Source organism: Corvus moneduloides, chromosome 20 (assembly GCF_009650955.1).
Source record: "Corvus moneduloides isolate bCorMon1 chromosome 20, bCorMon1.pri, whole genome shotgun sequence".
NCBI lineage: Eukaryota > Metazoa > Chordata > Aves > Passeriformes > Corvidae > Corvus > Corvus moneduloides.
Window position 1 is genome coordinate 2,936,712 of NC_045495.1, and position 25,265 is coordinate 2,961,976.

The 25,265-nt window shown below is 46.7% G+C and overlaps 1 protein-coding gene and 4 non-coding genes across 11 annotated transcripts in view; all 5 read left to right on the forward strand.

Moving 5' to 3' along the window:
* The first annotated feature begins 43 nt into the window (after positions 1–43).
* TEX14 (testis expressed 14, intercellular bridge forming factor) overlaps positions 44–25,265 on the forward strand; it is a 28,482-nt gene continuing 3,260 nt past the window's right edge. For 2 of the 7 annotated variants that reach the window (XM_032130097.1, XM_032130099.1), the window contains exons 1-26: positions 44–110; positions 469–622; positions 6,073–6,187; positions 6,452–6,617; positions 6,949–7,085; positions 7,701–7,782; positions 8,206–8,336; positions 9,168–9,281; positions 9,581–9,704; positions 10,078–10,256; positions 10,713–10,864; positions 11,512–11,702; positions 11,897–12,047; positions 12,358–13,295; positions 13,966–14,069; positions 15,043–15,122; positions 15,691–15,957; positions 16,516–16,616; positions 16,889–17,002; positions 17,358–17,448; positions 18,144–18,234; positions 19,336–19,398; positions 20,437–20,561; positions 21,279–21,469; positions 22,733–22,784; positions 23,274–23,345. In XM_032130097.1, coding sequence (XP_031985988.1) covers positions 487–622; positions 6,073–6,187; positions 6,452–6,617; positions 6,949–7,085; positions 7,701–7,782; positions 8,206–8,336; positions 9,168–9,281; positions 9,581–9,704; positions 10,078–10,256; positions 10,713–10,864; positions 11,512–11,702; positions 11,897–12,047; positions 12,358–13,295; positions 13,966–14,069; positions 15,043–15,122; positions 15,691–15,957; positions 16,516–16,616; positions 16,889–17,002; positions 17,358–17,448; positions 18,144–18,234; positions 19,336–19,398; positions 20,437–20,561; positions 21,279–21,469; positions 22,733–22,784; positions 23,274–23,345 — 3,967 coding nt within the window. In that variant the 5' untranslated portion in view covers positions 44–110; positions 469–486. Of the gene's footprint in view, positions 111–468; positions 623–3,972; positions 4,488–6,072; positions 6,188–6,451; positions 6,618–6,948; positions 7,086–7,700; positions 7,783–8,205; positions 8,337–9,167; positions 9,282–9,580; positions 9,705–10,077; positions 10,257–10,712; positions 10,865–11,511; positions 11,703–11,896; positions 12,048–12,357; positions 13,296–13,965; positions 14,070–15,042; positions 15,123–15,690; positions 15,958–16,515; positions 16,617–16,888; positions 17,003–17,357; positions 17,449–18,143; positions 18,235–19,335; positions 19,399–20,436; positions 20,562–21,278; positions 21,470–22,732; positions 22,785–23,273; positions 23,346–25,265 lie in introns of those variants that run through there. The other 5 variants (XM_032130098.1, XM_032130100.1, XM_032130103.1 and 2 more) reach the window with 5 other exon arrangements.
* LOC116454167 lies at positions 1,395–1,608 on the forward strand. The gene has a single exon (XR_004244022.1). It is a non-coding gene; the product is annotated as a small nucleolar RNA U3 (small nucleolar RNA).
* LOC116454180 lies at positions 2,615–2,828 on the forward strand. The gene has a single exon (XR_004244034.1). It is a non-coding gene; the product is annotated as a small nucleolar RNA U3 (small nucleolar RNA).
* LOC116454179 lies at positions 3,997–4,210 on the forward strand. Its single transcript, XR_004244033.1, has one exon. It is a non-coding gene; the product is annotated as a small nucleolar RNA U3 (small nucleolar RNA).
* On the forward strand, positions 5,216–5,429 carry LOC116454178. The gene has a single exon (XR_004244032.1). It is a non-coding gene; the product is annotated as a small nucleolar RNA U3 (small nucleolar RNA).

Here is a 25,265-nt window from a genome sequence, read left to right on the forward strand (position 1 = left end):
CGGTCCCACCCCCGGCCCCGCCCCAGCCCCACCCTGGCGCGAACCGGGCGGGCGGGGCCGCCGCGCATGCGCGGGGCGCTGCCCGCGTGTCGGGGCCGTTGGAGCGGCGGGTGAGCGGGACCGCGTGGGCCGCGTGTGGCCGTGGGCTCTGGGAAGGGGCTGGGCGCTCATTCCCGACCCGGGAATGCCGCTGGGTGCGTTCCGCCGGTGTGCTCGCGGAGAGGCCGCTGCACCCGGCAGGTTCTGTGATTCCCTGGTTGTCGCCTCTCACGTCCCCGCTGTGCTCCCGCACCGGCCGGTGCGAGAGGAACCTCTTAGGGAAGGCAGGAGGCTGTTTTCCCCTTCCGTCTTTGGATATTCCTGCAGGAAGCAGCCATAACTTTAAGTTACTACAGGTTCTGAAGTCAGAAATAAGTTACTTAAGCTGCAGTGCTTTGCAGCTTGATAATGTTTCCTACCTTTCCCCAGTTCTGTTCAGGAAAGAAGATGGCTCATCCCATCCCTCCCCCTTTTCCATGCCCAGTCAAGCTTGGAAGTATAAAAGGAGACTCCCTGGAAGCTGAGCTGCATGAGTATGTCAGGGAAGGGAACTATGTGAAAGTGAAGAAGCTTCTGAAGAAAGGTAAAAACTAAGTTTAGACAAGTACTGGCAGAAAATATTTACTTTTTCCTGTATTCTGTTATTTCTGGTAAAAAATAGTCAGCATACTGCTTCTAGAACCCAGTTTTCTGAGCGAAATATATTAACAAAATGACTTATAGCTGCCATTTTCAGTTAACTGGGAATAGTTCTTGAATCAAAAAATGTATTAAAATAAGTTAATTGAAAAGAAAACTGATGTTTTATTAGTAAAGTGCTCATAAGGAAATGATAGAGGCATTGTAAAACTAAAATTCTGAAAGTCAGGTGTTGGAATATTCTCTTTAAATGGGATTTTAATTGGGATTGCCAAATTCTTAAGGGACGGCTTAGACACTGGGGATTTTGACAACCAGATTTGTACCACATAGGAACAGGGGATTTTGTAAATGAAACCCAATACCTGGTGCCGTTCTGGTTCGGTTTTAGGATCACAGATCTCAATGGGTTGTGCTGATCCAGAGCCGCCGGTTTTTAGTGCGGGGCCGGGCGCTTCCCTCCGGGCGCGCCTCTGATTGGCCAGCGCAGGCAGAACATGCAAATCAGGGGGGCGCGTCCCTCAGAGCGCCACGCGCGGCCGTTCCGCGGGGCGGGGGCGCTCCCGAGGGGCTCGGGGCGCGTTCCCGCGGCCGCGGGGGCTCGGCGGGGCCGCGCCGGCTCGTGGCGGGTGTGCGGGGAGTGGGGGGTGCGGTGTCGCGGTGTGCTAAGCGTGGGTGCGCGCGGGGCGGGGCTGTGGGTGCGCGGGGAGCGGGTTAAGACTATACTTTCAGGGATCATTTCTGTAGTTGGTCACTAGAGGAGAGTGATCGCACCTGACCGGCGTCACAAGCCACGAGGAGGAGCGGGGTGTTCTCTCCTGAGCGCGAAGCGGGCGTGCGGCGCTGCTTGGGCAGGAGCCGCTCGCCATTGATGACCGTTCCCGGCCCTCGTGGTGGGGCTCGGGAGGGAGAGAGCACGGGCTGAGTGGTTTGTGGCCCTTTTTTTTATTCTGGTTCTAAAAAAAGACTTGCTTTGAGTAAAGGGGGATGTTCCCTGCTAGGCGTGCTTCCTTCTCCTCCTACGGAACACGCCGCTTCTCGCTGTGGACGATCCCCGGAGAGGGCGGGAGCAGCCGCACGGATTTAGGCTTTAATGTCCGGTGAGGGTGTTGAGGCCGATGGTATTCCCGATGCATTTATCAGTGCAGGGCAGCGGGACTTTTTGGGTGCGGTGGAGTCGTCTCTGATGAACGGTGATGATCAGAAGGTGACACGGGACTGAGGGGAATCTGTTGAGGGTTTGCCTTTCATCGCTTGTGGAAGTTGGTGTCGCTCAGGCTGCAGATTGTGATGGCGGTTAGGGAGAAACCGCTCCATGTTGTGCTCTTTATAGCGAGCAGTGGGCCGTGGTGCGGGTGTCCGGGGTGCTCTGGCTGAGTGCAGAGATGTAAAGGCCGGAGTTCATTAAACGATGCTCTGTGGGGTGCTTGTGGTGGGTTCGTGCGTGTGTCCCTGAAAGCCTCGGGAGCGGCTGGGAGCCAGTGCACCGCCGCGGCGGCAGGCGACAGTCGTGCCGCGCTGCTGGTGATGCTACCGGGGCTCTTGTTGCCGCGGGGCGGCGGCAGCACGGGCTGTGACGGTGCCTTCTGTCGTGTCGCGACAATCGTCACAGCGCGAGCTCGGGCGGCAGCGCCACTTCTCGTGGGGGGGGGCGGAGAGCGGGAGCGGAACCGCGCGGGCGCCGAGGACGCCTCTGATTGGCCAGCGCAGGCAGAACATGCAAATCAGGGGGGCGCGTCCCTCAGAGCGCCACGCGCGGCCGTTCCGCGGGGCGGGGGCGCTCCCGGGGGGCTCGGGGCGCGTTCCCGCGGCCGCGGGGGCTCGGCGGGGCCGCGCCGGCTCGTGGCGGGTGTGCGGGGAGTGGGGGGTGCGGTGTCGCGGTGTGCTGAGCGTGGGTGCGCGCGGGGCGGGGCTGTGGGTGCGCGGGGAGCGGGTTAAGACTATACTTTCAGGGATCATTTCTGTAGTTGGTCACTAGAGGAGAGTGATCGCACCTGACCGGCGTCACAAGCCACGAGGAGGAGCGGGGTGTTCTCTCCTGAGCGCGAAGCGGGCGTGCGGCGCTGCTCGGGCAGGAGCCGCTCGCCATTGATGACCGTTCTCGGCCCTCGTGGTGGGGCTCGGGAGGGAGAGAGCACGGGCTGAGTGGTTTGTGGCCCTTTTTTTTTTTATCTGGGTTTAAAAACAGATTTTGGCATTAATCTATCAGTAGGCAGTTTATTTAAAGTTGTGTCTCTGGCTTTAGTCGTGCCGTGCAGGGATCAGACTTTCTGGTGCATTAGAGCCGCGCAGTGCTGCGGGAGCTGCTGGTTCCAAGCCCCTCAACCAAACTCTTCCATTTTTTATCAGTAAGCAGTGACTACAGCGAAGCAGCAAAGATTAAACAATTGCGTTAGGAATCTTGGAGGCTTCGCTCATATTTTGTTTAAAGGAAAATGGGTCGCGGTCTCCAGAGGAATGGGGTCTGGAGAAGTCAGCAGGACTGAGCAGTACCTGGGGGAAGGTAATTCCTTCCAGCCGTGGGACATCGCAAACACTGACCCACTGACCACCTACTCATAACAATGCCCCGGCCCAAGTGGAGGGATGAACAGCAGAAGCGGACTAATTACCCTGGGAAACGAGAGATATAGCTAGTAAATAAAGGGATCAGTAGTAATTAATGTAGCGATGCAATTTGTAACCGGTTAATGCCGATGCCTTCATAAAAATGTATAAATTGTGTAACGTCTTGATAATCGGGGAGCCATCTTTTTGTGTGAACCACCCCGTTCCCTGCTTGGCCTAAACTAGGATAAAGCAACAACAATCCTTCGCCTCGGTGCGTGAATGGGCTCCGCACACTGGCGAACGAGCCAAGGCGGGGGGGGGTGGGGGGGCGAGTGCGTTGCGGCCAGCGAGCCGCTGCTCTCGTCGCGTCCCTGGGGGCTGGGTGTCCGTGGAGCCGCCGTGTCGGGGATGGGCGAGGAGCTGCTCGCTGCCAGCCCAGCGCGGAGGAGCGGCTGCGGGGGCCGCGCCAGCCCCGCTCACGGGCGGGGTCGCGGCGGGGCGGGGGGGAGCTCCGGGCACGCGCCTCTGATTGGCCAGCGCAGGCAGAACATGCAAATCAGGGGGGCGCGTCCCTCAGAGCGCCACGCGCGGCCGTTCCGCGGGGCGGGGGCGCTCCCGAGGGGCTCGGGGCGCGTTCCCGCGGCCGCGGGGGCTCGGCGGGGCCGCGCCGGCTCGTGGCGGGTGTGCGGGGAGTGGGGGGTGCGGTGTCGCGGTGTGCTGAGCGTGGGTGCGCGCGGGGCGGGGCTGTGGGTGCGCGGGGAGCGGGTTAAGACTATACTTTCAGGGATCATTTCTGTAGTTGGTCACTAGAGGAGAGTGATCGCACCTGACCGGCGTCACAAGCCACGAGGAGGAGCGGGGTGTTCTCTCCTGAGCGCGAAGCGGGCGTGCGGCGCTGCTCGGGCAGGAGCCGCTCGCCATTGATGACCGTTCCCGGCCCTCGTGGTGGGGCTCGGGAGGGAGAGAGCACGGGCTGAGTGGTTTGTGGCCCTTTTTTTTATTCTGGTTCTAAAAAAAGACTTGCTTTGAGTAAAGGGGGATGTTCCCTGCTAGGCGTGCTTCCTTCTCCTCCTACGGAACACGCCGCTTCTCGCTGTGGACGATCCCCGGAGAGGGCGGGAGCAGCCGCACGGATTTAGGCTTTAATGTCCGGTGAGGGTGTTGAGGCCGATGGTATTCCCGATGCATTTATCAGTGCAGGGCAGCGGGACTTTTTGGGTGCGGTGGAGTCGTCTCTGATGAACGGTGATGATCAGAAGGTGACACGGGACTGAGGGGAATCTGTTGAGGGTTTGCCTTTCATCGCTTGTGGAAGTTGGTGTCGCTCAGGCTGCAGATTGTGATGGCGGTTAGGGAGAAACCGCTCCATGTTGTGCTCTTTATAGCGAGCAGTGGGCCGTGGTGCGGGTGTCCGGGGTGCTCTGGCTGAGTGCAGAGATGTAAAGGCCGGAGTTCATTAAACGATGCTCTGTGGGGTGCTTGTGGTGGGTTCGTGCGTGTGTCCCTGAAAGCCTCGGGAGCGGCTGGGAGCCAGTGCACCGCCGCGGCGGCAGGCGACAGTCGTGCCGCGCTGCTGGTGATGCTACCGGGGCTCTTGTTGCCGCGGGGCGGCGGCAGCACGGGCTGTGACGGTGCCTTCTGTCGTGTCGCGACAATCGTCACAGCGCGAGCTCGGGCGGCAGCGCCACTTCTCGTGGGGGGGGCGGAGAGCGGGAGCGGAACCGCGCGGGCGCCGAGGACGCCTCTGATTGGCCAGCGCAGGCAGAACATGCAAATCAGGGGGGCGCGTCCCTCAGAGCGCCACGCGCGGCCGTTCCGCGGGGCGGGGGCGCTCCCGAGGGGCTCGGGGCGCGTTCCCGCGGCCGCGGGGGCTCGGCGGGGCCGCGCCGGCTCGTGGCGGGTGTGCGGGGAGTGGGGGGTGCGGTGTCGCGGTGTGCTGAGCGTGGGTGCGCGCGGGGCGGGGCTGTGGGTGCGCGGGGAGCGGGTTAAGACTATACTTTCAGGGATCATTTCTGTAGTTGGTCACTAGAGGAGAGTGATCGCACCTGACCGGCGTCACAAGCCACGAGGAGGAGCGGGGTGTTCTCTCCTGAGCGCGAAGCGGGCGTGCGGCGCTGCTTGGGCAGGAGCCGCTCGCCATTGATGACCGTTCCCGGCCCTCGTGGTGGGGCTCGGGAGGGAGAGAGCACGGGCTGAGTGGTTTGTGGCCCTTTTTTTTTTTATCTGGGTTTAAAAACAGATTAATTTCTACCACAATTCACCTCTCCCAGCCACTGGAGTGTCAGACCCATCCTTGTCCTGTTTGAGTAAAATCAAAGTCACAGAGCACTGGAAATCCCAGAGGGTTCTGATTGGAAAAGGACCCACAAGCAGAGTTCATCTCTTCAGTAAATGGCCCATGCAGGGGATTGAACCCACGAGCTCGGTGTTATCAGCACCATGCTCTGAGCAATTCCTTACTTATTTATTAATTCTGTCCTCCTGTGTTGTGTGCTCATCCACCTCTCCTTATATATCCATCATATGTATATATATCTCTATATATATACTTATACATCCATGTCTCTGATTTAAACAGTACGTATAAGCACTTACTACTTCCTTACACAACACATAAAAGTACCATTTGTTACTTACACAACCCTTATTTAAAATCCTCGTGAACGAGCAGTGCCTTCAATCCTTATAGAAAGTCACAAAAAACATCATTTGCTCTTTTTTTTTCTGAACTTCTGCTGCTGTATTTTCATATCTGTAGCACCTCAGAGCAGTCAGTTGAGTGGTGATCAACCACCTGCTTTTATTAAAACAAGCACCACCTCGGAATCTTCGGTTTCCTTGCAGGAATTTTTGTGGATGCCGTGAATTCCATGGGCCAAACCTCTCTCTTCACTGCTGCACTGCTGGGGCTTGGTAAAATAGTGGATGTGCTGCTGGAATATGGCTCGGATGCCAATCAGTTAAGTATCAAACATTTATTTTTTTTTTTTAAATAGAAATCAATCTTTGGGTTTAGTCGGTGTAAAACACAAAATTCCCTGGGCTTAAATGAACAAGTGCTTAAGGTGCACATTGGTATTTTAGCCAAAGCTCCTCAGAGGTAAATAGAGAAATAATTTTCCTTTCTTCATGGTTTATTCTGTTATTTGGGAGCGCATAAGCATTCCAGGATACTGCTTTTCCCCCTGCTGAGTGCAGCTGAACCTTTTTTGCTGTTCCCCAGTCGCTGCTACGATGGGAGCACCCCAGTCCATGCAGCTGCTTTTTCGGGAAACCAGTGGATCCTCAGCAAGTTACTGGATGAAGGAGGAGATCTCAGAGTCCACGACAGAGAGGGGAAAACTCCCCAGTACTGGGCTTTGTCAGCCAGGAAGGAAAGCAGTGCTCAGGTATTTGTGTCAAGGCTTATTCTTGACTGCAATATTGATTTAAAACTCCTCTTTCCTGTTATGACAACACTCCTCTTAAAAAGAAACCCGAAATTACGAGTTTCTGTAGGTGAAGTTTCAAGTTTTGTGGCCTGTTTGAAGTCAGCTTTTCTCCCATTGTCATGTAATTGATTTTCCTCAAGTTTTTTCTCTTAATGCATTTCTCAAAATGTCCATTTCCACACTGCGAGTAACCAGTTATTTCTTCAATAGTCCTGATTTATGAATCTGAAATGGTTTTTCTTCTTCTGAAGCCATATTTTTATTGTTTTTCCCTCCTCCTCCTGCCCAGATGCTGGAATTTATCCAGCAGTGCACACTGCACATGCAGGCTGCCGTTTGGAATTTTCCCTCTGATCTGCTCAGGAAAGCTGGCTCCTCAAAGGCCTTGATCTGCAGCCCCTCGAGGTTTGGTGGCCTTGTCCAAGGGTAACAATAGATTCTATTTCCGTATCCTATTTTCTTAGAATTAACCAGTTCTTGTGTCTTTTTGCCAATAGTAGATTTAAATCCACTGTGATAAATTTTATTTCTGTCATGACTGTTCCAAACAGAAACTTGATAGTCGTAAATATCTGTATATTAAGAGAAACTTTATTAAATAAACTCGAAACCAGCATTAAAAACACTGGATTTTAGTAGCATTGAAGTGGTAACATGAAGTAGTTTGGGTTTTGACTTTTTAAGGTCACTGCAGATCTTTCTTGGGGGGTGTTTCCAGCTGTTCAGGGGATTTTGTGTCAGATACATGTTGGGAAAAATACAAACTTGTGAACAAAAAAGCAGTGCAGGATGCTTCTGTGTATGCATATATATATTTATTTATATTGCTTTAAATAAATAACAATCATGAAAGTGCACCTAAAAAGTTTTAATGAGCTGCACAATAACTTGGAATTTTAACATCCACATGATGTGTGTGGGACCAATCAAATGCAGGGTTCTGGCAGAAATTCTGCTTTTTTCCCTCTGTCTGTATTTGTATTTTACTCCAAGCCTTGGAGTCAGTAAGTTACTCCTACTGCTTTTGTTTTTGATACTTAGAACTGCTGACAGTCCTCTGGGTAAATTACTGAAAGGACAACCCAGTGTGGCCAAGAACATTTACAGCTTTGGTTTTGGGAAGGTAAGATGCTGTGGGGAGTGATTTTCCAATGATACCAGAGCAGTTTTTTCCCAGAATCTCCTATTCCTCACAGTAATTATCCCACCTGTGCTATTTTTAACTTTTAGTGCATTCTTATTTCTGCTGAAAAGATGGGAACAAACCCGTGAAGGGCACAAATATTCAGGCCTTTGGTGGTTAACAGGTCCTGGTTTGGTTTGGAACTGGAGAAATTCCTGTTAAATGTCCCCTGTGGGGGTTCCTAAGGGCTACTTCTGCTTTGCCTGTTCCAGCTTCACTGGGAAGTTTAGGTTTTGGCACTGATTTTTCAGATTTCATGGTGATCTTTGAGCTAATGCTGCCCTTGATTACACTCAGGTTGTTAATGAACTTGCTGGATTTTGGGAACTGTGGGATTTTCCTTTTGGTGATGCCCTGTTTCAGTTCTATCTCGCAGGCAGTGGCCACCTGGGCTACCTGGCCTCTCTCCCAATTATTGGGGAGAAAGATGTGGTTCAGGCTGATGATGAACCAGCATTTTCTTACCGCGTTGGGCCCTACATGGTCATGACCAAGTAAGTGGAATTAAAGGGATTTTAGCCCCTCTCTGTTACTATTACACAGCAAATTGTTGTACCAGTGCTTTGTTTGGGTAACTTTCCACGTCTCTTCTATATTTATTCCCCATTTCCTGCTTTGCACCTTGTTTTCTGCTGTTCATTGATTAATATCTGAGTCAGACTCTGCTATCTGAGAGGCCAAGAACAACCCTACAGGCAGTATTAACCCAATTATGGCTAATCATTGATGCCAGTGTTTCAGTATTGATCCCTTTGTGGTGGGAAATAATGTTTGGGGTTGTACAGATTATGTTGTTCAGCATTTAATCCTTGTAAATGTTGGTCCAGGAAATCCTCTGGATATCCAGGTGTTCAGCCCACTTGCTCAAACCTGTGGTGAAATGAGAGTTGCAAGGGCAGGCTGAGTATTGGTTGAAAAACTTTGGTATCCAGTAATTGTTGTAATTATCGGTAACAATTATAATAATATTCTATTGTCTAATTATTGTGTATTAAGCAAGTGTGTCTCAGAGGCAGCCAGAGAATTGACAGGTTGGGGATTTAATGTCCCCAAAACTCTGATTTATGTCACAGGGGGCTGATGGCCTTTGGTGAGGGGGATTCCTTGTCATGGAAGGGGTGGGATTTGGGGCAGTGACCCTGCCCTGCTGCATCAATCTTCAGCAGGATGAATTTATTGTCCATTTGAAAGAGCAGGACCCTCAGATTAAAATTCCTGACAGCGGGAGGCAGCACCAGAGCACCACAAAATTCTTGGTAAATAACCACATAACTGGGAAAAACACTGCTGGAAGCATTTGGTAGGAATTCCTCTTCTCCTTGCAGCTTGATGTGGGGAGGCAGCAGAGTGACAGTGAAGGAGCTGAGCTTCCAGCCCCACCAGAGCAGCTGGAAGCTGCGCCTGGCTGATCTCCTCCTGGCAGAGCAGGAGCACAGCAGGTGGGAAAGTCTCTGGGGTTTGGGGTCTCCAGGGGTGGGAGGAATGGGATTAACCTTGGGGGAATTGTTAGTCTGGGATTGCACTTCTTCCCCAGATCAGAAATACAATTTTCTGTCTCTTCCCGCTCCTGATCTTTTAAAATGGAGTGTTTCGGTGAAAAATGCATTTACACTGAAATATATTCCAATGAAAACCCAACATTCATGTCCTGTTGATAAAAACACTGAGCAGGCCAGGGCTTTTCTTCTTTTCATCTCAGATTTGCCTTGTAAATTTACTTTTTACTCTCCCTTTGCAGCAAACTCCGCCACCCTCACTTGCTGCAGTTGATGTCTGTTTGTCTGTCCAGTGACCTGGAGAAAACTCGTTTGGTCTATGAAAGGGTTCACTTTGGCTCTCTCTACAGCATCCTCCATGAAAGGGTAACTGGGATGCTTGAATTCTAAATAATAGTTAATTAGAAGTTTAGTGACTACATCTGACATCTTTACTCAAGAAGACAAAATCCTCAGTCTGTATCTGAGTTTCTGGTTCTTTCCTTATTCTTTAAATCAATTTATCTGTGTTTTATTGTTGTCATTTGATATCTTTCTCTTCTTTTTAAGGTGATGTTATTTGGTTTGGTATTGAGAGCAAACAAATGTATTTCCTCTTTTTCCTCCAATTAATTTTGTTTGCTCTCTTTGCTGCCTTCTGCAGCAAATAATAACCATCATAAATAATAACAACTTTCTCTTACATCAAGTTTAAAGACCTGCCATGCAAATTTGGTGCTTTTGGGTTTTTTTTCCCCAGCGTACAGAATTCCCAGTGCTGCAGACTGAGACCATTCTGCACATTTTGCTCCAGATCATCGACGCTCTGCGTTTCCTGCACTCCCGGGGATTTATCCATCGCTCCCTCTCCTCCTATGCCATCCAAATTGTGTCCTCTGGGGAGGCCAAGATCTGCAACCTGGAGTACATGATAGAGAGGTGAAAAACTCCCTCAGGGTTGCTGTGAAAGGTGTGGTTGAACGTCCAACACCTCGTTGGACTGGTGGTAATTAAGTGAGATAAAGAGTGTGAGAGACCCCACTCATTTCACTTCAGTAAATTATTACTGAAATGCTCCTCTGGACACATGGAAATACAAATTTTTACAGGCTTCCTGTGTTTTATCCACGGTCAAAGCTAAAGGGCTGTTTGTAAAGCTCCTGATGGGAAATGTTCAGCTCTTTTTTAGTTCTTTTTAGTGTAAATTTGTTAAAGGAGGTGTTGCTTTCCCTGCCAAAAGACATTTACTGCACATTTCTGTTTGCAGACGTGCCCTTAACCTTTAAGGTATTTAAACTAAAAGCTGTAACACACTCAGGTGTTTAATTCCTAAATATAAACCTTGTAGTTGAATGTGTTTTATGTCCTAATTTACAATTTTTTCCCTTTTTGCAGCAAAGACAGTGGAGAGCACAGTGATCTGACCCGAATTCCTGTCCCAGTCCAGCTGTTTCGCTGGTGCTCCCCTGAAATAATCCTGGAGAAACCTGGTACAGTCAAATCAGATGTTTTCAGCTTCTGTGCAGTGCTGCAGGAGGCCTTGACAGGTGAATCCACAGCTGTGGGCTGGGATGGTTTAACTTCAAAAATGAACCAGGCAAAAACCCCCAAAAATTAATGACAATAACAAAGATTATTGGGAACTTCTGTAAATATGATCAGAAAAATTAAAATTGTGTGGCTAAAAGATTAAATTAATGGTGGATATGGGAGAAATACAGTGATTTTCTGTATTTCTGTCACTGTTTATTTTTCTTCTTCCTACCAGCACAGCAAAACATTCAGTTAAATCTTTTCAGTGTTCAGAACAAGCTTGTGCAGCTTTCATGTTTTTGATCTCTGTGCTAGCTTAGAGATGAGTTATTGTTACTCTATTGTTGCTGTTGTTACAGATAATGTCTGTTTTGTATTCACTTGGACTATTCTGACAGTGAAATGGGATAAACAACTACCCTAAAAATTAATCCCACTGAAGAATCCAGAGCAGGGTTGTTTGCAGTGTCACTCTCCTCCAGATATTTCTGTCAGCTCCCTTTAAAGCATCCACTGTTGGAGTAAGACAGGGAGGAGATGCCAGCTTGTTTTCAGTTGTAAATTAGGGAATGGACAGGGAATAATGTGATTTTTTTTTTTTTAATTTCCATTAACATGAATGTACAGCTGGTGACATAAACTCTGTACTTGTGTCTTGCAGAGAGCCCTCCCTGGAAAGGTGTGGAAGACTCGGCTGTTAAGCAGCTCATCCTGTCAGGGGAGCAGCTGGAAGCAGATGTCAGACTCCCCCTGATCTATTATGATGTTGTCAAGTCAGGGCTGGAACCCAAGCAGAGGAAGCGTTCCATGAAACTTCAGGATATTCAATATGTCCTGAAAAACGACCTAAAGGTGCCTCCCAGCATTGTCACCTGTGACGGATACGCTGTGTCCATTCAGATTCAAGTTGTAATGCTTAAATCTAGAGGAAGTGCTCCAACACTGAGTGTTCTGACCATGGAGCTGACCCCCCCTCAGAAGGGCAGACAGGGACACACAGCTGTCAAATACAGTTGTGTTTTATTCCATTTGTTTTTGTTTTACAGGACTTGGTTAAATCTGAAAGTGGCCACGCTGATGAAATGTCCAAAGCACAGAGACCTGCTGTTCTTGCAGATGTGAACATCTGCTGGGCATCAGCTTTTAGCTTCCAGAAGAGAACATTGGAATTCCAGGGAAAAGAGATCAGCAAGGCTGGTGAGTTTCTTGGAGCAGGGTGTCAACGTGTCCTTCACGTGTTCCTCAGCCCACAACAGCCTGACATAAATCATTGAAATGGGGGCACTCACAGATTTTATGATGTTGTAAGTTGAAAATAGGAAGCAGTTGGCTTTGGATTTTAGCTACCACTTAATTGTTAATGTAGACTCAAGGCTCTAAATCTGTTTTGTTCGGGTACAGTTTTCAGCATTTCCAAATTTCTAAAAAAATTTCCTAAGTGTGCAAAAGCAGCGTGGTTGTCAGACTTGTGGAGAAATGACTTAATGCTTAAAATTGAATTTTTCAGGTGGCTTTTGTGCCCCCAAAGACTCTGTTTTTCCCAAGGAGAACAGTGGTTTGGTGGGGCAAGAGGCAGCAGCCAGCGCAGCGCCAGCTGCACAGGACAGAAGTCTCGATGTGTCCTCTCAACTGCAGACAAGAGCTTCTCACTCCAGTGAGAGTGATGTGGATGGCAGCCTGTGCAGCTTCGAAATGAATGAAATCTTAGCCAGTTATCCAGAAGGTCCCCAAGACTTCCTGGAAGGAGGACCTGGATTAGGCCAAGCTCTAAAGGATACAGAAAGGCAGCAAAAGGAAGATCAGAGCCCGTGGGAGGGTGAGAAGGAACGGGAATCCTCAGGGTCCAGCACAAGGCTCACTGGAGAGGAGGAGGAGGAGGAAGAAGATGAGGAAGAAGAGGAAAGGGTGAGAGAGGCCTTTGCCCTGTCACAGGTGAGAGGAGATGCTGGCAGGAGGCTGAGCAGCCCTTCCCAAACCGAGCAGCACATCAGCAAATGTGCCCTGAACCTCAAGATTATGCAGAGCCTGCTGCAGGAGGCAGGAGATTCCCTGTGCAGGGCAGGGGAGAAACTGGACAGGCTGAAGGCCACGGGAAAGCAAAAGGAGCTGCTCCAGGAAATCAGGATGAATCTGCTTCCTAAGGAAAGCTTTCAAGGAAGGCACTGGAATGGGTCTGATGCTGCTTCCCAAAATACCAACAACCCTCTTTCTGCAGTTGATATTTTTTTACACAAGGCTGTAGCTCCACCATCCAGGGACTACATTCCACCACCAATAACGTGTCAGGCACCAGGCAGAAACAGCTTCCAGGCTGTTCCCAAGACAGCCAAGGAAATAGAGGCCATTCAAAATGAGAAGTGGAAGAGTAAAATTGCGACGAAGCATCGTGATCCCGGCTGCAGCGTGGGGAAGGGCCTGGATGATGAAGTGAGCCTAAACTGGGAGGTAAAGTGTTGAGCAGGAGGCCTTTTTATCATTTCTGTGTTTCTTAGCAGGCCAAGGGATGTAGGGATGGGTGGTGTCCAAGAGGAGGGATGAATCTGTCCTTTAAAATGTATTCATGCATGTTATATACAGGAATGAAAACAGCTCAGCAGTGCAGTTGTGTTACTTCCTCTTTCTCTCCTCTCCTCCCAGGACAATACTGATCCAGTGGCTCAGGGTGGGGTTAAAATCCAAATCTTGCACTAAAATGGAGGTGAGACTCTCAGGGAAAGGCCAGTGGAGAAATATTTTTGTGTTGAGGCCTAAGCTGTTACAGGGAAGGGCTTCTGGATCACTTTCATTATTAAATACATAGACTGAAGAGAAAGAGAGAAATTCAAGTATTTCCTGTGGGGACAATCTTGAGTCATTCAGGTCCACTCATCCCCCCTGGAAGCTGCATGTTTTGATTGCCTGCCTGCGCCTGAAACCTGCTATAAATGCAGGGCAGGGTTTTTGCTAGGCCAAGGCCTGGGGCTGTTGTCCTTTCTCCTGAGCAGAGCAGCTAAAATACAACTCGGGCAATAAAGTTTGTGCTGTCCTGTTCTTAGGCTGCCTCACAGACAGCTCAGCCAGTAATTAGCAGAATGCCCAGTGTGTGCTGAATCAGGGCTTGTTGGACTCATTTCAGCATTTACTCCCACACGTGTCTGCGAGATGCCAAGAAAAGTTCAACTTGCAGTGTCAGAGAGGAGCTGATTCACATCCTGCAGCGAGAAGGGAAGAGGAGAAGTGGTGAGTTTTGATCTTATTCATAGAAGAGTTAATTCTGACAGATTCATCTGGAGAGAGACACTGTCAGAAGGAGGCACATCAGGATCAAGGCTGGCATTAAATGTTTCTCAGGAAGCCAAAAACCATCTGTACAGAGAAGAGCCTGCTGTGAGTCATTGTCAGCTGCAGAGCTGCTGGGGAGCTGCTGTGACAGGGCAGTTTGTGTTAAAGACTGGTGTTAAAAAAGATTTCACATGCCTCTGGGATGGAGGTCAGTGGTCCAAAACTGCACCAGTGCCTAAGGAGAGCAATCTGGGAAGGTATTAATAAAGGTGGTTCTCCTCTCTGGGCACAGCCTCCTTCAATTCCCAGTAGAAATGCTTTTAATGTCATCTCTTTGTATTTCTAAGCATGAGTGGAAAGGACATGTTAAAATTACCTGGCAAAACTTGTGCAGATTAATCTTGGAGAGAGGGGGACAGATGCCTCCTTCAATGTTTGGGTCAAATCAGGAAAACTGTTGCAGTTTTAAAATGGATTCATGACCTGTTTGAATCAGAAAGACCTGTTGCTAAAGGTTAGAACAGAAATATTCCAGGTGCTGACATGGTCAGTGATGGTCAGGGAGTGAACTCTGGTGGGAAAGTGGTTGTTGTCCAGGTCTAAAATTGTGATCACCTCAATAAAACAATCCCCACACCATCCATGGTGTGGTTTTGGAGCTGCAGCAGCTGAAGACAGTTGACAGCTCTGAGATGCAGAGATGAGTGTACAGCTTGTCTGGTTAATCTGTAATAGACCCACATAACTGTCGGTGCTTTCCAAGCTTCTGGCAGCTCAATCTGCTGGTTCTGCCGGGTTGTTAAAAGGCTGAGAGCACACGTGCTCTAATTAATGTTAAAACAACTTGGAGCCTTTTCCTGGCTGGAGAATACTTGACACAATATGCTCGTGCTCTGAAGGAGTTTGTGCATTTCACAATCATTTATTGCAGGTGCTATCCAAAACCAAGGGCTGAGTTCTGCAGCAAAAAAAACAGTGAGAAGAGGAGGGTGATGCAGTCGGAATGGAGGAGTGAGTAAATCAGTGTTAAATCAGTGTTAACTCAGCATTAATATCAGAAATGTTGCTGCAGTGCATTGCATTAAACCCTAACACGAGGGAAGGTCTCTGTGCCTTGGTCTCTGTGCCTTTAGTGCTGAAGCTCCATGAGGTCTTTCTTGGATGGAAACCAAGTGAGTGGGATCCCGTGTCTTGCACATTCCAGGCATAAAATCATCCCAGGCACGTTGAGGTGGTTTGGTTTGTGGAGCTGAAGGAATTTCTAGCCTGGTTTTGGACAGTGTGTGGATTCAGGAAGGGCAGGATGGCAGTGCCCAGTGGATGGCAGCACGGGCATGGATAATAGAGAATCAAACTTAACAAACCCGGTTCCTGTAGAGACTCGTCCATATCAATCTGTGCAGGTTTTAAGCTTTATTTAAAATGGAAGGAAGTGTTTAGCTCTTTCCATGACAAAGGCTGTCCTCATACCAGCTCTAACTTCAGCATTTCCAAGTCTGCAGGCACAATGGAACACAGGGGATGCTTTGAAGGTCCAGGTTCTGTGGTGTGAAGTGATAATTTTGTTCTTTTTGTGTAGCTGAAGTAAAGCGAATGGCCCGGAGAGTGGCCTCAGGACGGCTGGGGCTCAGCTGTCCATACCCTGCCAGTGAATGCATGTCTGAAAGTGAAGCAGAAAGTGTAAAGGAAACCTCCCAGCATGTCCCTGCTAGAGCCCCAAAAAGTCACGAGCAGCAGAGGTGCAGGTGGCAGCCAGGTGATGCTGCTGAGCCCTGGGACCTGGGCAGTGAGGATAGAACTGAATCTGAGGAGAGTGATCCGGAGCCCTCACTCAGGAGTTCTACAGGTGAGGCTGAGAAACAAAAAATACTCTGTTCTCTTTTTGTCTCTTTCCATTTCCGATCAGATTTTTGCTTCTGTGATTTTTTACAAGAATTGTCCATTCTATCTTCCAGAGTTTTTATCTCAGAGCAGGTCAGTCACTCCTTGATGGGCATAAACAGAGATGAGTATTAGGTGTTAATAGGTGGAGGGAATGAGAACTTGGAGACCTTCATCATTACTGATTGTTGTTATCAGCATGAGAAACCCAAAGCTTTCAGACCCTCGAGTGTGCTTTCACACTTTATTTCTTCCAGTCTCACCACACAGCTGCTTCTTCTGTAGCAGCTCAGTGGGCAAAGCTTTTGAAAAAGTTCAGGACAAAGGAACAGGGCAAGGTTCCCCTGCTTAGATTAATTAATGAGGTGAGCATTTAAATGTCATTATTTCTCCGTGCTCCTGACAGACAATTAGTGTCACTGTCTGCTCTCACTGATATTCCAGCAGTGCCTCAGATCACTCACTTCACATCACCTTTTTTTTTTTTTTTGGTTAATAATTTTATTCAATTCTGACATCCTAGGGAGGAGCTGCCAGTCCCCAGCACCAGATGAACAAGCAGAGTCTGGAACAGCCATTCATAAGAGTTCAGTCCTTCCTCAGCAAGCTGAGAATCTCTCTAGAGTATGTACAGAAACCCGAGGAATTTAGTTGCAGCTGCTTATCCGTGGAAAACTTTAGCCTGGTGTCGCATCCTGTGCTGATCTGAGTAACAATTCCCCTCCTCCTTCCCCCTTTTTATGTTGTTCTGTTCTGTCAACCGCCGAGGTAATTCGAGGAGCAGGAGGTGGGTTGAAAGTCAGTGAACAAATTAAATAGAATTTCAGAATTTCAGTGTTTTGTTGGCTGAAGTGTGTATTTGTTACTGGGATCGTCTCAGGTGATGTCTTTCACAGGGATGTTCAAGGGAATTACATTGTTCCCTTAATTCACCTCCTGATGTCACTGAAGAATTCTTCACTCCTGATTATTTCCTTCCTCCTACTCTTGAGGGAAGTTCAGAACCAGAGGTAAAAATAACATTTTTTGGACATAAGTTCCACAACACGTGGTTTAATTGTGCTCCCATTTGGTTTGAAGAGAGCTGTGGAAAATGAGAGATTTTTTTTTTTAATTGTTATTCTTTTCTTTTGAAATAGGACCTGCAAATAAAGATTTTGATAAGAGTAAGCAAATTAATCTTCATTGATTTCTGGAAGCTGCAAAACTTTTCTGTATTACTTTTAAATCCAGTCTGGGCTGTTTGAAGACCTCCTGAAAAGTTTCTCTCTTCACTCTCGTTGTTGGGAACATCATCCTGGGAGGGTTGTCCTGCCCTTTGCAGCTTCTGTGTCAAAAATTTAATTAATGCCTTTCCCTTTCCAGGCCTCAAACACTGAGGGCAAAGCAGAAGATATTTGTGAAGGATTTTTACAGAAATTACCTGGAAATGCAGGATCAGGAATTCAGGCTCCAGGTAAATGTCCTTTTTCTTGAAGCACTTCTGAGGCAGGGACACAGAGTGGTTGCATTGATACTTTTGCCAGCAGCTCTCCTGTCACAGGACTGGACCTTCATTCTTCAGGCTTAATTGATCTCTTATTCCTCATTATTTTTGGGAGAGTTCAGGACACTCAGGATTTGGGTTTGAAATAATTCCAGATGCAGTGTTTATGTACTTGCTGTGTTTCAGTTAAAAAGCCAAAACAAAAACTTATTTGAAACCTTTTTATTTTTACCCTGGGGCTAAGTTTAATCTTTTTATGCAACTTGCTGTGGAGCTGGAAACTGAATTAGAGTTGTACTTACACATTAATATTCTCATTGCTGGGAGGATCTCGGGCTTAAAAACAGTGAGAGCTGACAGAGTGCGTGTGCAGAATAATGGAGGAGTCATTGTTGTTTCCTTACTCTCTTGTCTCTTTTAGCTCGAATTTGTAAATGTTGTGATATTCCCCAGTGCTTCAGTGACTGTCTGGCAGCTGTGCCATGTTTATGAAAATGCATCTTTAAAACACATTTGTCTCTCGATAACAACAAGGGTCGCAAGAACTCAAACAAAACCAGAAAAAGAATTTTAATAAAGTTGCAATTTCCTGCTCAATGAGTTGTGTTGTTTTCTTTTGTACTTGCAAAAGCCAGTAACAGGGAACATTTGTTATTTGTATTCAGGAGGAAGAATACCCTTCTGCAGCCCAAGCCCACAGAGCTGTGGCAGTAACAAGCTGGGAGTGAATCAGCTGAGCCAAGTGCCTGTGGCCAGGTAGAGACTGATTTTCATTGTTCCTCCAGGCATAAATTAGCTTATAAAGTGTGCTCTCTTCATTAATTCTGCTTACATATCTAATATTCAAATGAGATGCCAGTGGTGTTTTTTAATGATTATCTACATAACTCAGCTCCTTGCCAAGAAAATACTGAAAGGGTTTTTCACTGGTCTCAAGGGGTTTTTGTCTTTTGCAGAGTTTGGTGGGGGTTTTTTGCCTTAATGAGGGAGCTAAAATAGGGGGAAAAAGCCATGTACGTATCAGAATTCCTTTTCCACTGATAAACCACGGCCTTAAACAGAGCAAAGATAATTCAAATTAAGGCTTCAGTCATCTGCTTTAATTTTGTTGTGCTTTGGTTGTGGAGCTCAAGTGCAATGAAGATCCTGCCTTCTCCCTTCCAGTGGGATCAGCCCAGCCCAGTGCAGGAACGTTCACTGGATCTTGCCTGGGGGTAACATCAGATTTGGCAGTCTCTGAAATCTTGGAGATTTGGTTGTCTCCTCTGAAAAACAGGAAGGTTTCTTGCCCTGTAAATTTTGTATTTTACCAGCATGGAGAATATTTGGGCAGAGCCCTGTGCTGGGCTCCCTCCTCCCCTCACAGGAGCTGAGTTCCCTGGGCCAAAGGGAGGCACCAGCAGTGGAAATCACTTGGCTTTGGGATAGAAAAGAATCGTTTTGGTTGCTCCCTTCACTTAGGAACTTTTGCTAGCAGGACAGAGGGGATGTTGCTCTCTGAGCATCTGCCTAATCCTCTTTGACCTTGAGTGGGCTCAGCACAGTCTGAGACAGATCAAAGGATGATGAAACAATGGAGTGATGTGTATTCCTAGATTTTGATTTGTTTTAATTTCAGCTTTGTTCTGAAGCTGCAAATGTCAATTAGAAGTTTTCTCCTTACTGAAAACAAATCCATAATCTCTTGAAAATGACTTTTTTCTCCTACTGCTGTCCATGTTTAAGCAATAAGTTTTAAAAGCTTCAGTCTACCTCAGAGAGAAGGTAGTGCTTAAACTTCCTGAGAGAAAGGAAACCAAATCCTTCTATTTCCATCATTTTCTGAGGGTGAAAATGACCTTTCCTCCCTCATTTCAGTGTGGATGCAGCACGAGAAGCAACACTGTGGGAGCCACAGGAAGAATGCCAAGAAAAAGATGTGTAAGAGCCACATTTTATAGCAAAACTTCAGCAAATTGGTCATTAACTGCAAAATTCTGTGTTGGTGCAAGACAGGGAGATGGGACAGACCAAGAGAAAACGCCCCAGAGCATTGAGAGAGTGTTTTCCTGTGAAAAGTTGTGAGATTGGTGTAAATGAGTTGTCCTTAGTGTGAAATATTTTCATATTCATAAGTAATTAACGTGTTGTTAATCTGTCTGTGCTTCTTCCCATTAAAGTGTGAGGATTCCTCGTTTCTTCTCTCCATATGGCATGGGGAAATAAAATCACTTTAAAGAGCAAATAGTTAGTGTGGAGCCAAATAAATTTTATTGCAGAAATAGTCCTGTGATTCTCAGGGAAAAAAAAATAGCAGAATATGTTTGTGACTCAACTAATAACGTTAATTTATTTTTACAGCTAATGGAGATTTGCATGTAATTACTGATTACAGGAGGTGTCTGTTCTTTTCATGGCTCTTTGAGGACGATGTAATCCAGGGTGTATCTCCCCAAAATGTTGGTTTGATTAATTTGGATTTCATTTTTGTCACTTGGGTGTGTGTCAGTGCCTGTGCAGATCTTCAGCACTCTCACTTTATCAGAGTCGTTCTTTTAAATGCTCTCAAGACCTAGATTTAGTCTTAGTTAATGACCCATTAATTTTTGTTAACCCTTGAGGACTTCCCTTGGCTTTGGGGAGTTTTTTCCACCTTTTGGTTCACATTTGTATTTCCTGCACTTTCTGGAGGCAGCTTCCTGAGCTGGTTCTATAGGAGAATTATTTAAGAAATCCTGGAAAGGAAGGGGAAGCAAATAATTAACCTTTTCTGCCTCTGCAACATTCCTGAAGATGGTGATTTTGGGCCTTCCCAGATTCCTGTGGGAAGTTTCAAAGGGAACATCTCCCTCCGTTCCAGTGAACTAGATAAGACTGCACGAAATTAAAATTTCAAGACTCTGAAAATAGCAGGATCTGGTGATTCACAGGTGCAGGAAGTGGCCATTCTAACTGTCAGAACATCTCTCAATAATTCAGATCAGTGGCAGATATTCAGGATTTGTCCAGCATCCCCTGCGAGCAGAACTTCCAGAGGGGTGTGGAGTGTAAAACACCTCGGCTGAGCCACGCTCCCACCAGTGTCAGCACCCCCCTGGGCTCAGGTAATGCAGGGAGGGGAAAAGAGGATTCACAGGGAATGATTTCACCTCTCTGTGCCAGCCAGACCTTTCTGCCAGGACTTTTTGATGTTCAAATCATCAAGGTGAATCATGGAAGCTCCACTCACACCGTGCAGAAATGTCAGGCTTGCAGTGAGTAACCACAAGAAATGCTGCTGTTCCTGTTTGAAATCTCATTGTCCAAAGACATTGAATTAAAGGACAATTTACAGGGGCACAGCTGAAAAAAACCCTGCCTGAAAGGTCTCTGGAAGATATTTACTTGGCAGCCTTCATAAATCAGGAATTGTTTAAATCACTGAAATTCGAACTGATACCTGTGGATTTCAGCATTTTAAAGGCAATTTAATAAGCACTCCGTATGGTTTGAGTGTGGAAAAGAAGTTAAATAAGGTGATAAACGTTTGTTGAACTGAAGTGCTTAAGGGTAATGAATTAACATTTGTGCTTCATTAATTTGGTGTAACAGTGGCTGAAATTTCTCAGTTGGCAAAGTTTTGTCTGAGGTGGAACTCCTGGGTTATCAGATTTCTCTTTTATGGGTAACAGTTTCTCAAGAGTTTCTTGTGCAGGTGCCTGTTCCCTTTAAGCTTTTTTCTGCTTCTGTTGAAATGTGATAGAGATACAAAAATTCCAAAAATAATTCTCCAGCTTCTCTGTCTTTTCTTTTTTTTCCTCTCCTTTTTTTTTTAATTCTAGAAGAAAAAATTCCATTAGCCCTTGAGAAATACAAACACTGCCATGAATTTTCTTCAGATTCTTCCTTTTCTGACTCTCAAGAGACCTCCTCCACAGTGTTCAATACTTTCACCACAGCCTATGAAGGGGAGAGGAGCATGGAAATTCCAGTGGTGGCTCCAAGAGTTTGCCCATTTGGACTGAAAGAGCCTGTAAGTCAGAAAATAACTTGTGCCATGAGTTACTTTAAATATTCGTTTGATGTTCCTTGAAAATATTTTTGAAAATACTTTCCCTAAAAATAAATGCAAGTAGAGAAATGCTTGTGGGTCGCTGTGAGTATTTTGGAATCGTGGCTCTGTTGATAAAATGATAAAAGTCCTGATTGATTTCAAGGCAGTGCTGCCACTGATTATACAAAGATCTGGGCTCCTTTTGCTCATAAATGTTGGCCGCTCTCCAAGTGGCCCTTCCTTGCCCTCCATCCCTTCTCTGGCTGTAAGGAATTGCCCTTTCCCAGCCTTTGGAATGCCAGAACAGCGAAGTGATAAAAACCTGTGAAAAGCTTGGCTTGAATGAGCCCTTTTATCAGGGGCTTGTCCTTTTCCTGCACGTCAAATGTGCCCAATCTCATCAGCTCTGTTCTGTCAAACCCCCTCCCTTTGGAGTGCAGAGTTTCCAAGGTCACTGCAGTGATTTCCAGGGATCTTTTTGGCACTGAAGGTGTTCCCGAGCCACAAAGAATTATCTCAGTTGTCTTTGCAGACAGTTTTGTATAAAATAATTGCCTTTTCACCTTTCTTATTATTTTCACTGCTGGGGTTGTCGTTTAAAGATGAAATCAGAGTTTGCTCGGGCAGGACAGCAGGGAGTGCTCGTTGTGTGGCTGACCTGGCACAGGCAGCTCTGTGTCGTGCTGCTCCTGGGCCAGAACACTTGGAATTCATTAAGTTCATTTACAAGGCAGAGCTGCCCTAAGTGGCTCTGCCGATGGTGTCGCTTCTTGTCCAAAATCTTATTCTAGAATTAAGTGCATATTTCCATTCTGAGGGCAGTGGGGATTTGCCTCTGGTTACAAATTCTTAATTTTGGGGGGCTTTTAATTTTTGTCCTGGCTTTAATAATGAAAGATTCCAAGCAGAGAATGGGAACTGAAGAAATCTTGGAACTGTCCAGTCAGAAAATTCCCATCCAACTGTCCATTCAGAGCGTTGAAATAAAGATTATGTAGCTGATGGTATCTTAAAGCTAAAATAGGGGTGCACAGCAACCCAAGCAAAATTTTTGACACATCAATCTTACTCTAGTTCATATTCTGAACAGATTGAAAAGCTTAGTTTAAAACTTAATGGTCAGCTCAGGCTTTAATTGAAGGTTCTACCTCGTTTTGGATTTAGAATGTTGAAGGAGAGGATTGAAGGCCAGCAGTTTTTCAATTTACCTTCTTGTGTTTCGTTCTGGTTGATCTCACACAGGTTGGGTTGCCACCAGTTGCTTCATCCCTGAGAAACACCAGGCAGGCACCTGGTAAGTCTTTTATCCCAACCCCAGCCAAAATAAATTGTTTTCAAGAGAAACAGACTTGAAAGGAAATTTTGCAGTTTATTAATTATTTTTCCCTTTTTTTCCCCTTCTTTTTTTGCTCCTGGATGTCACTTTTTAGAGGGATAAATCGCTTTGCACTCAACCATGTACTGCTGGTGCTAATTGGGTTGTGGATTTTGTGTTTGCACCTGCAGACCAAGAACTCTGGCCTCTAAATCAACCTCTGTTTGAAGTGTAAATATTCCTGGCCTCCAAATTCTGATACAGCATTGAGAGCTGAATGTACGAGTGTGGCTCGAAATGATTTTTCCATTATGGAATTATTTAAGGAAATTCGATAAAATGTGAATGAGCCAGGCTCGTGCTAAATGAAATATGTAAGCAAGATGCTATCAGAGTGTAAGCCTATGTCACAGTTATTAAGGATTAATCACTGCTAATTAACTAGAATGCTTTTTTTCTCTGTCTCAGCACTCTCAGAGGCATCTCCCCCCACCATTGATGAGCTGCCTTCATCAGCCCAAGAGCTGCTGGATGAAATTGGTAAGAGGCACTTCACCCCAAACGGTGGGAGGCTTTCCAGCTGTGCTCAATCAGGATTTCTCCCAAACAATTCACTGCCAAAATACACAAGAGCTTCCAAATTAGTTGCAGTCAATGATTAGGAAGTTGGGCATCAACAGCTTAAATAACTGGCAGTTCTTGAAGCCTCTGCATTTCACTGAGTGGTTCCTTGCTGCTGCTGACAGCACACTGAGTGCAGGTGGAGTTGAACACAGAGAGGAATTTGGTGTACACTGAATTTTTCAAAGGTGTCCTGGAGCAATTCATGTTCCCCATTAGAGGAGGCAGCTGCACCCCCCCGGGTGTCTGTGCAGAGCTCAGTGATTTACATTTCTTTTTGTACTCACATCTCCAGGCAGAAAGTGTAAAAACTCTGCCTTTTTTTCACTGGGAGGGTGTTAGAGAAGAGTTTGCTTTCCTTATTCCTCATTGAGCTCTTCCTAAATTAACACCAGACGTTGGGATAATTAAAATGTCCGCAGCTCTCAGAAATGAGACACCCAGACACATCCTGAGCTTATTTTAATTTCCTCATTCACCAAAAGAAGAACCTGTGGAGATTGGCATCATCAGTGATGCCATTGATGATGGTCAGGGGCAGTTTGTAGGTTAATAAATAAAATAATTATAACTCATGTACAGGTTTTCCTCTAGAGTTGGATGCATAAAGTCATCTGGTACTTTAGTGTATAGCCAACCAAGATCAATATGGAAATAATGCTGTTTTTAACAGAACACTTAAAGCAGCAAGATTCCCTCTCTCCAGACTTGAAAGGGATGGGATTGCAAGACTCTGGAGTGCAAATGAATGGTTTGTTGCTAATAGTCCCAATGTAGAGATTAAAAATAGAAAATTCCTTTTGCTGTGCTGCAAAATGACTCTGAGTCCTTGTCACTGTGTGTTCAGCTGTGACAATAAACTGCACTTTTTAGTTTGGTCCCCCCCCACCAGTGTTTGCTGCCTTTCCCTGTGCGTTCCCTCTGAACTCCACAGGGAGCTGGTGTGGGAGGTTTGCAGGTCTAACCATGAGAATTGATTTTCTGCTTTTATTATGCCACTGTAGCTTGGGCTGTGTTGAAACACAGGTGACAACACCCACAGAAGGAGAGGTGGTGGGCAGGTGATGTCAAAACCACTGAAGTTTCCATTCTGGGAGGGTGATTCAGTTCAGAAAGTGGCCAGTGCACCCTACCTGTTAATGTTCCTAATTCTCCAGCATGAGATGATGCCTCTGATTTCACAGAGTAAGAAAATAGCTTCCACTGGGGTAATGAATGTTGTATTTCCTGCTCTGTTACAAAGACAGCAGAGTGGTGAATCTTTGTGCTGCTGCAAATGCAAATGGTGCTAAGTGGGAATCATTTTTAGATGTACAACAAGTCGTGTCAGAGGAGCAGAAAGCCTAAATGTTTATAGGCTGTGCTTTTTTTTTCTCCTCAATGAGTCACAAAGTGAGCAGCAGTAAAAAAAAAAAAAAAAGACAAAAAAAAAGGCAGAACATGAGTTAAGTCTGTAAAAAGCTAAATAGCACAGTCACTTGAGAATGATGCTGGCACATGTTTGGTTATCCCACAGCTTTGTTAAATCTTATCCTGAAGGATGGAAGTTCACTGGAGCTTGTTGTTTTTAGGTGGAGAGGACTGCAGCAGGCTCTTGCTGGCTGCTCAATCACTGTGGTTTTGCATAAAGCACAGCTATTTCAGACTCCCATTTGTTGTGGCAGCCTCGTGCCTCCTGCTTATCTCAGCCCGGCAGAAGGGGCTGAAATATCCCCCGTTAGGCTAAGCCTAAGTCTAACCCCATCACCATGAATTTCCAGATCAGAAAGTTGGAGGAGCAGCAATGTTGGGGCCTTGCTTGGATCACCATGGGATGCCCTTTCCAGCCCAGTGTTCCTG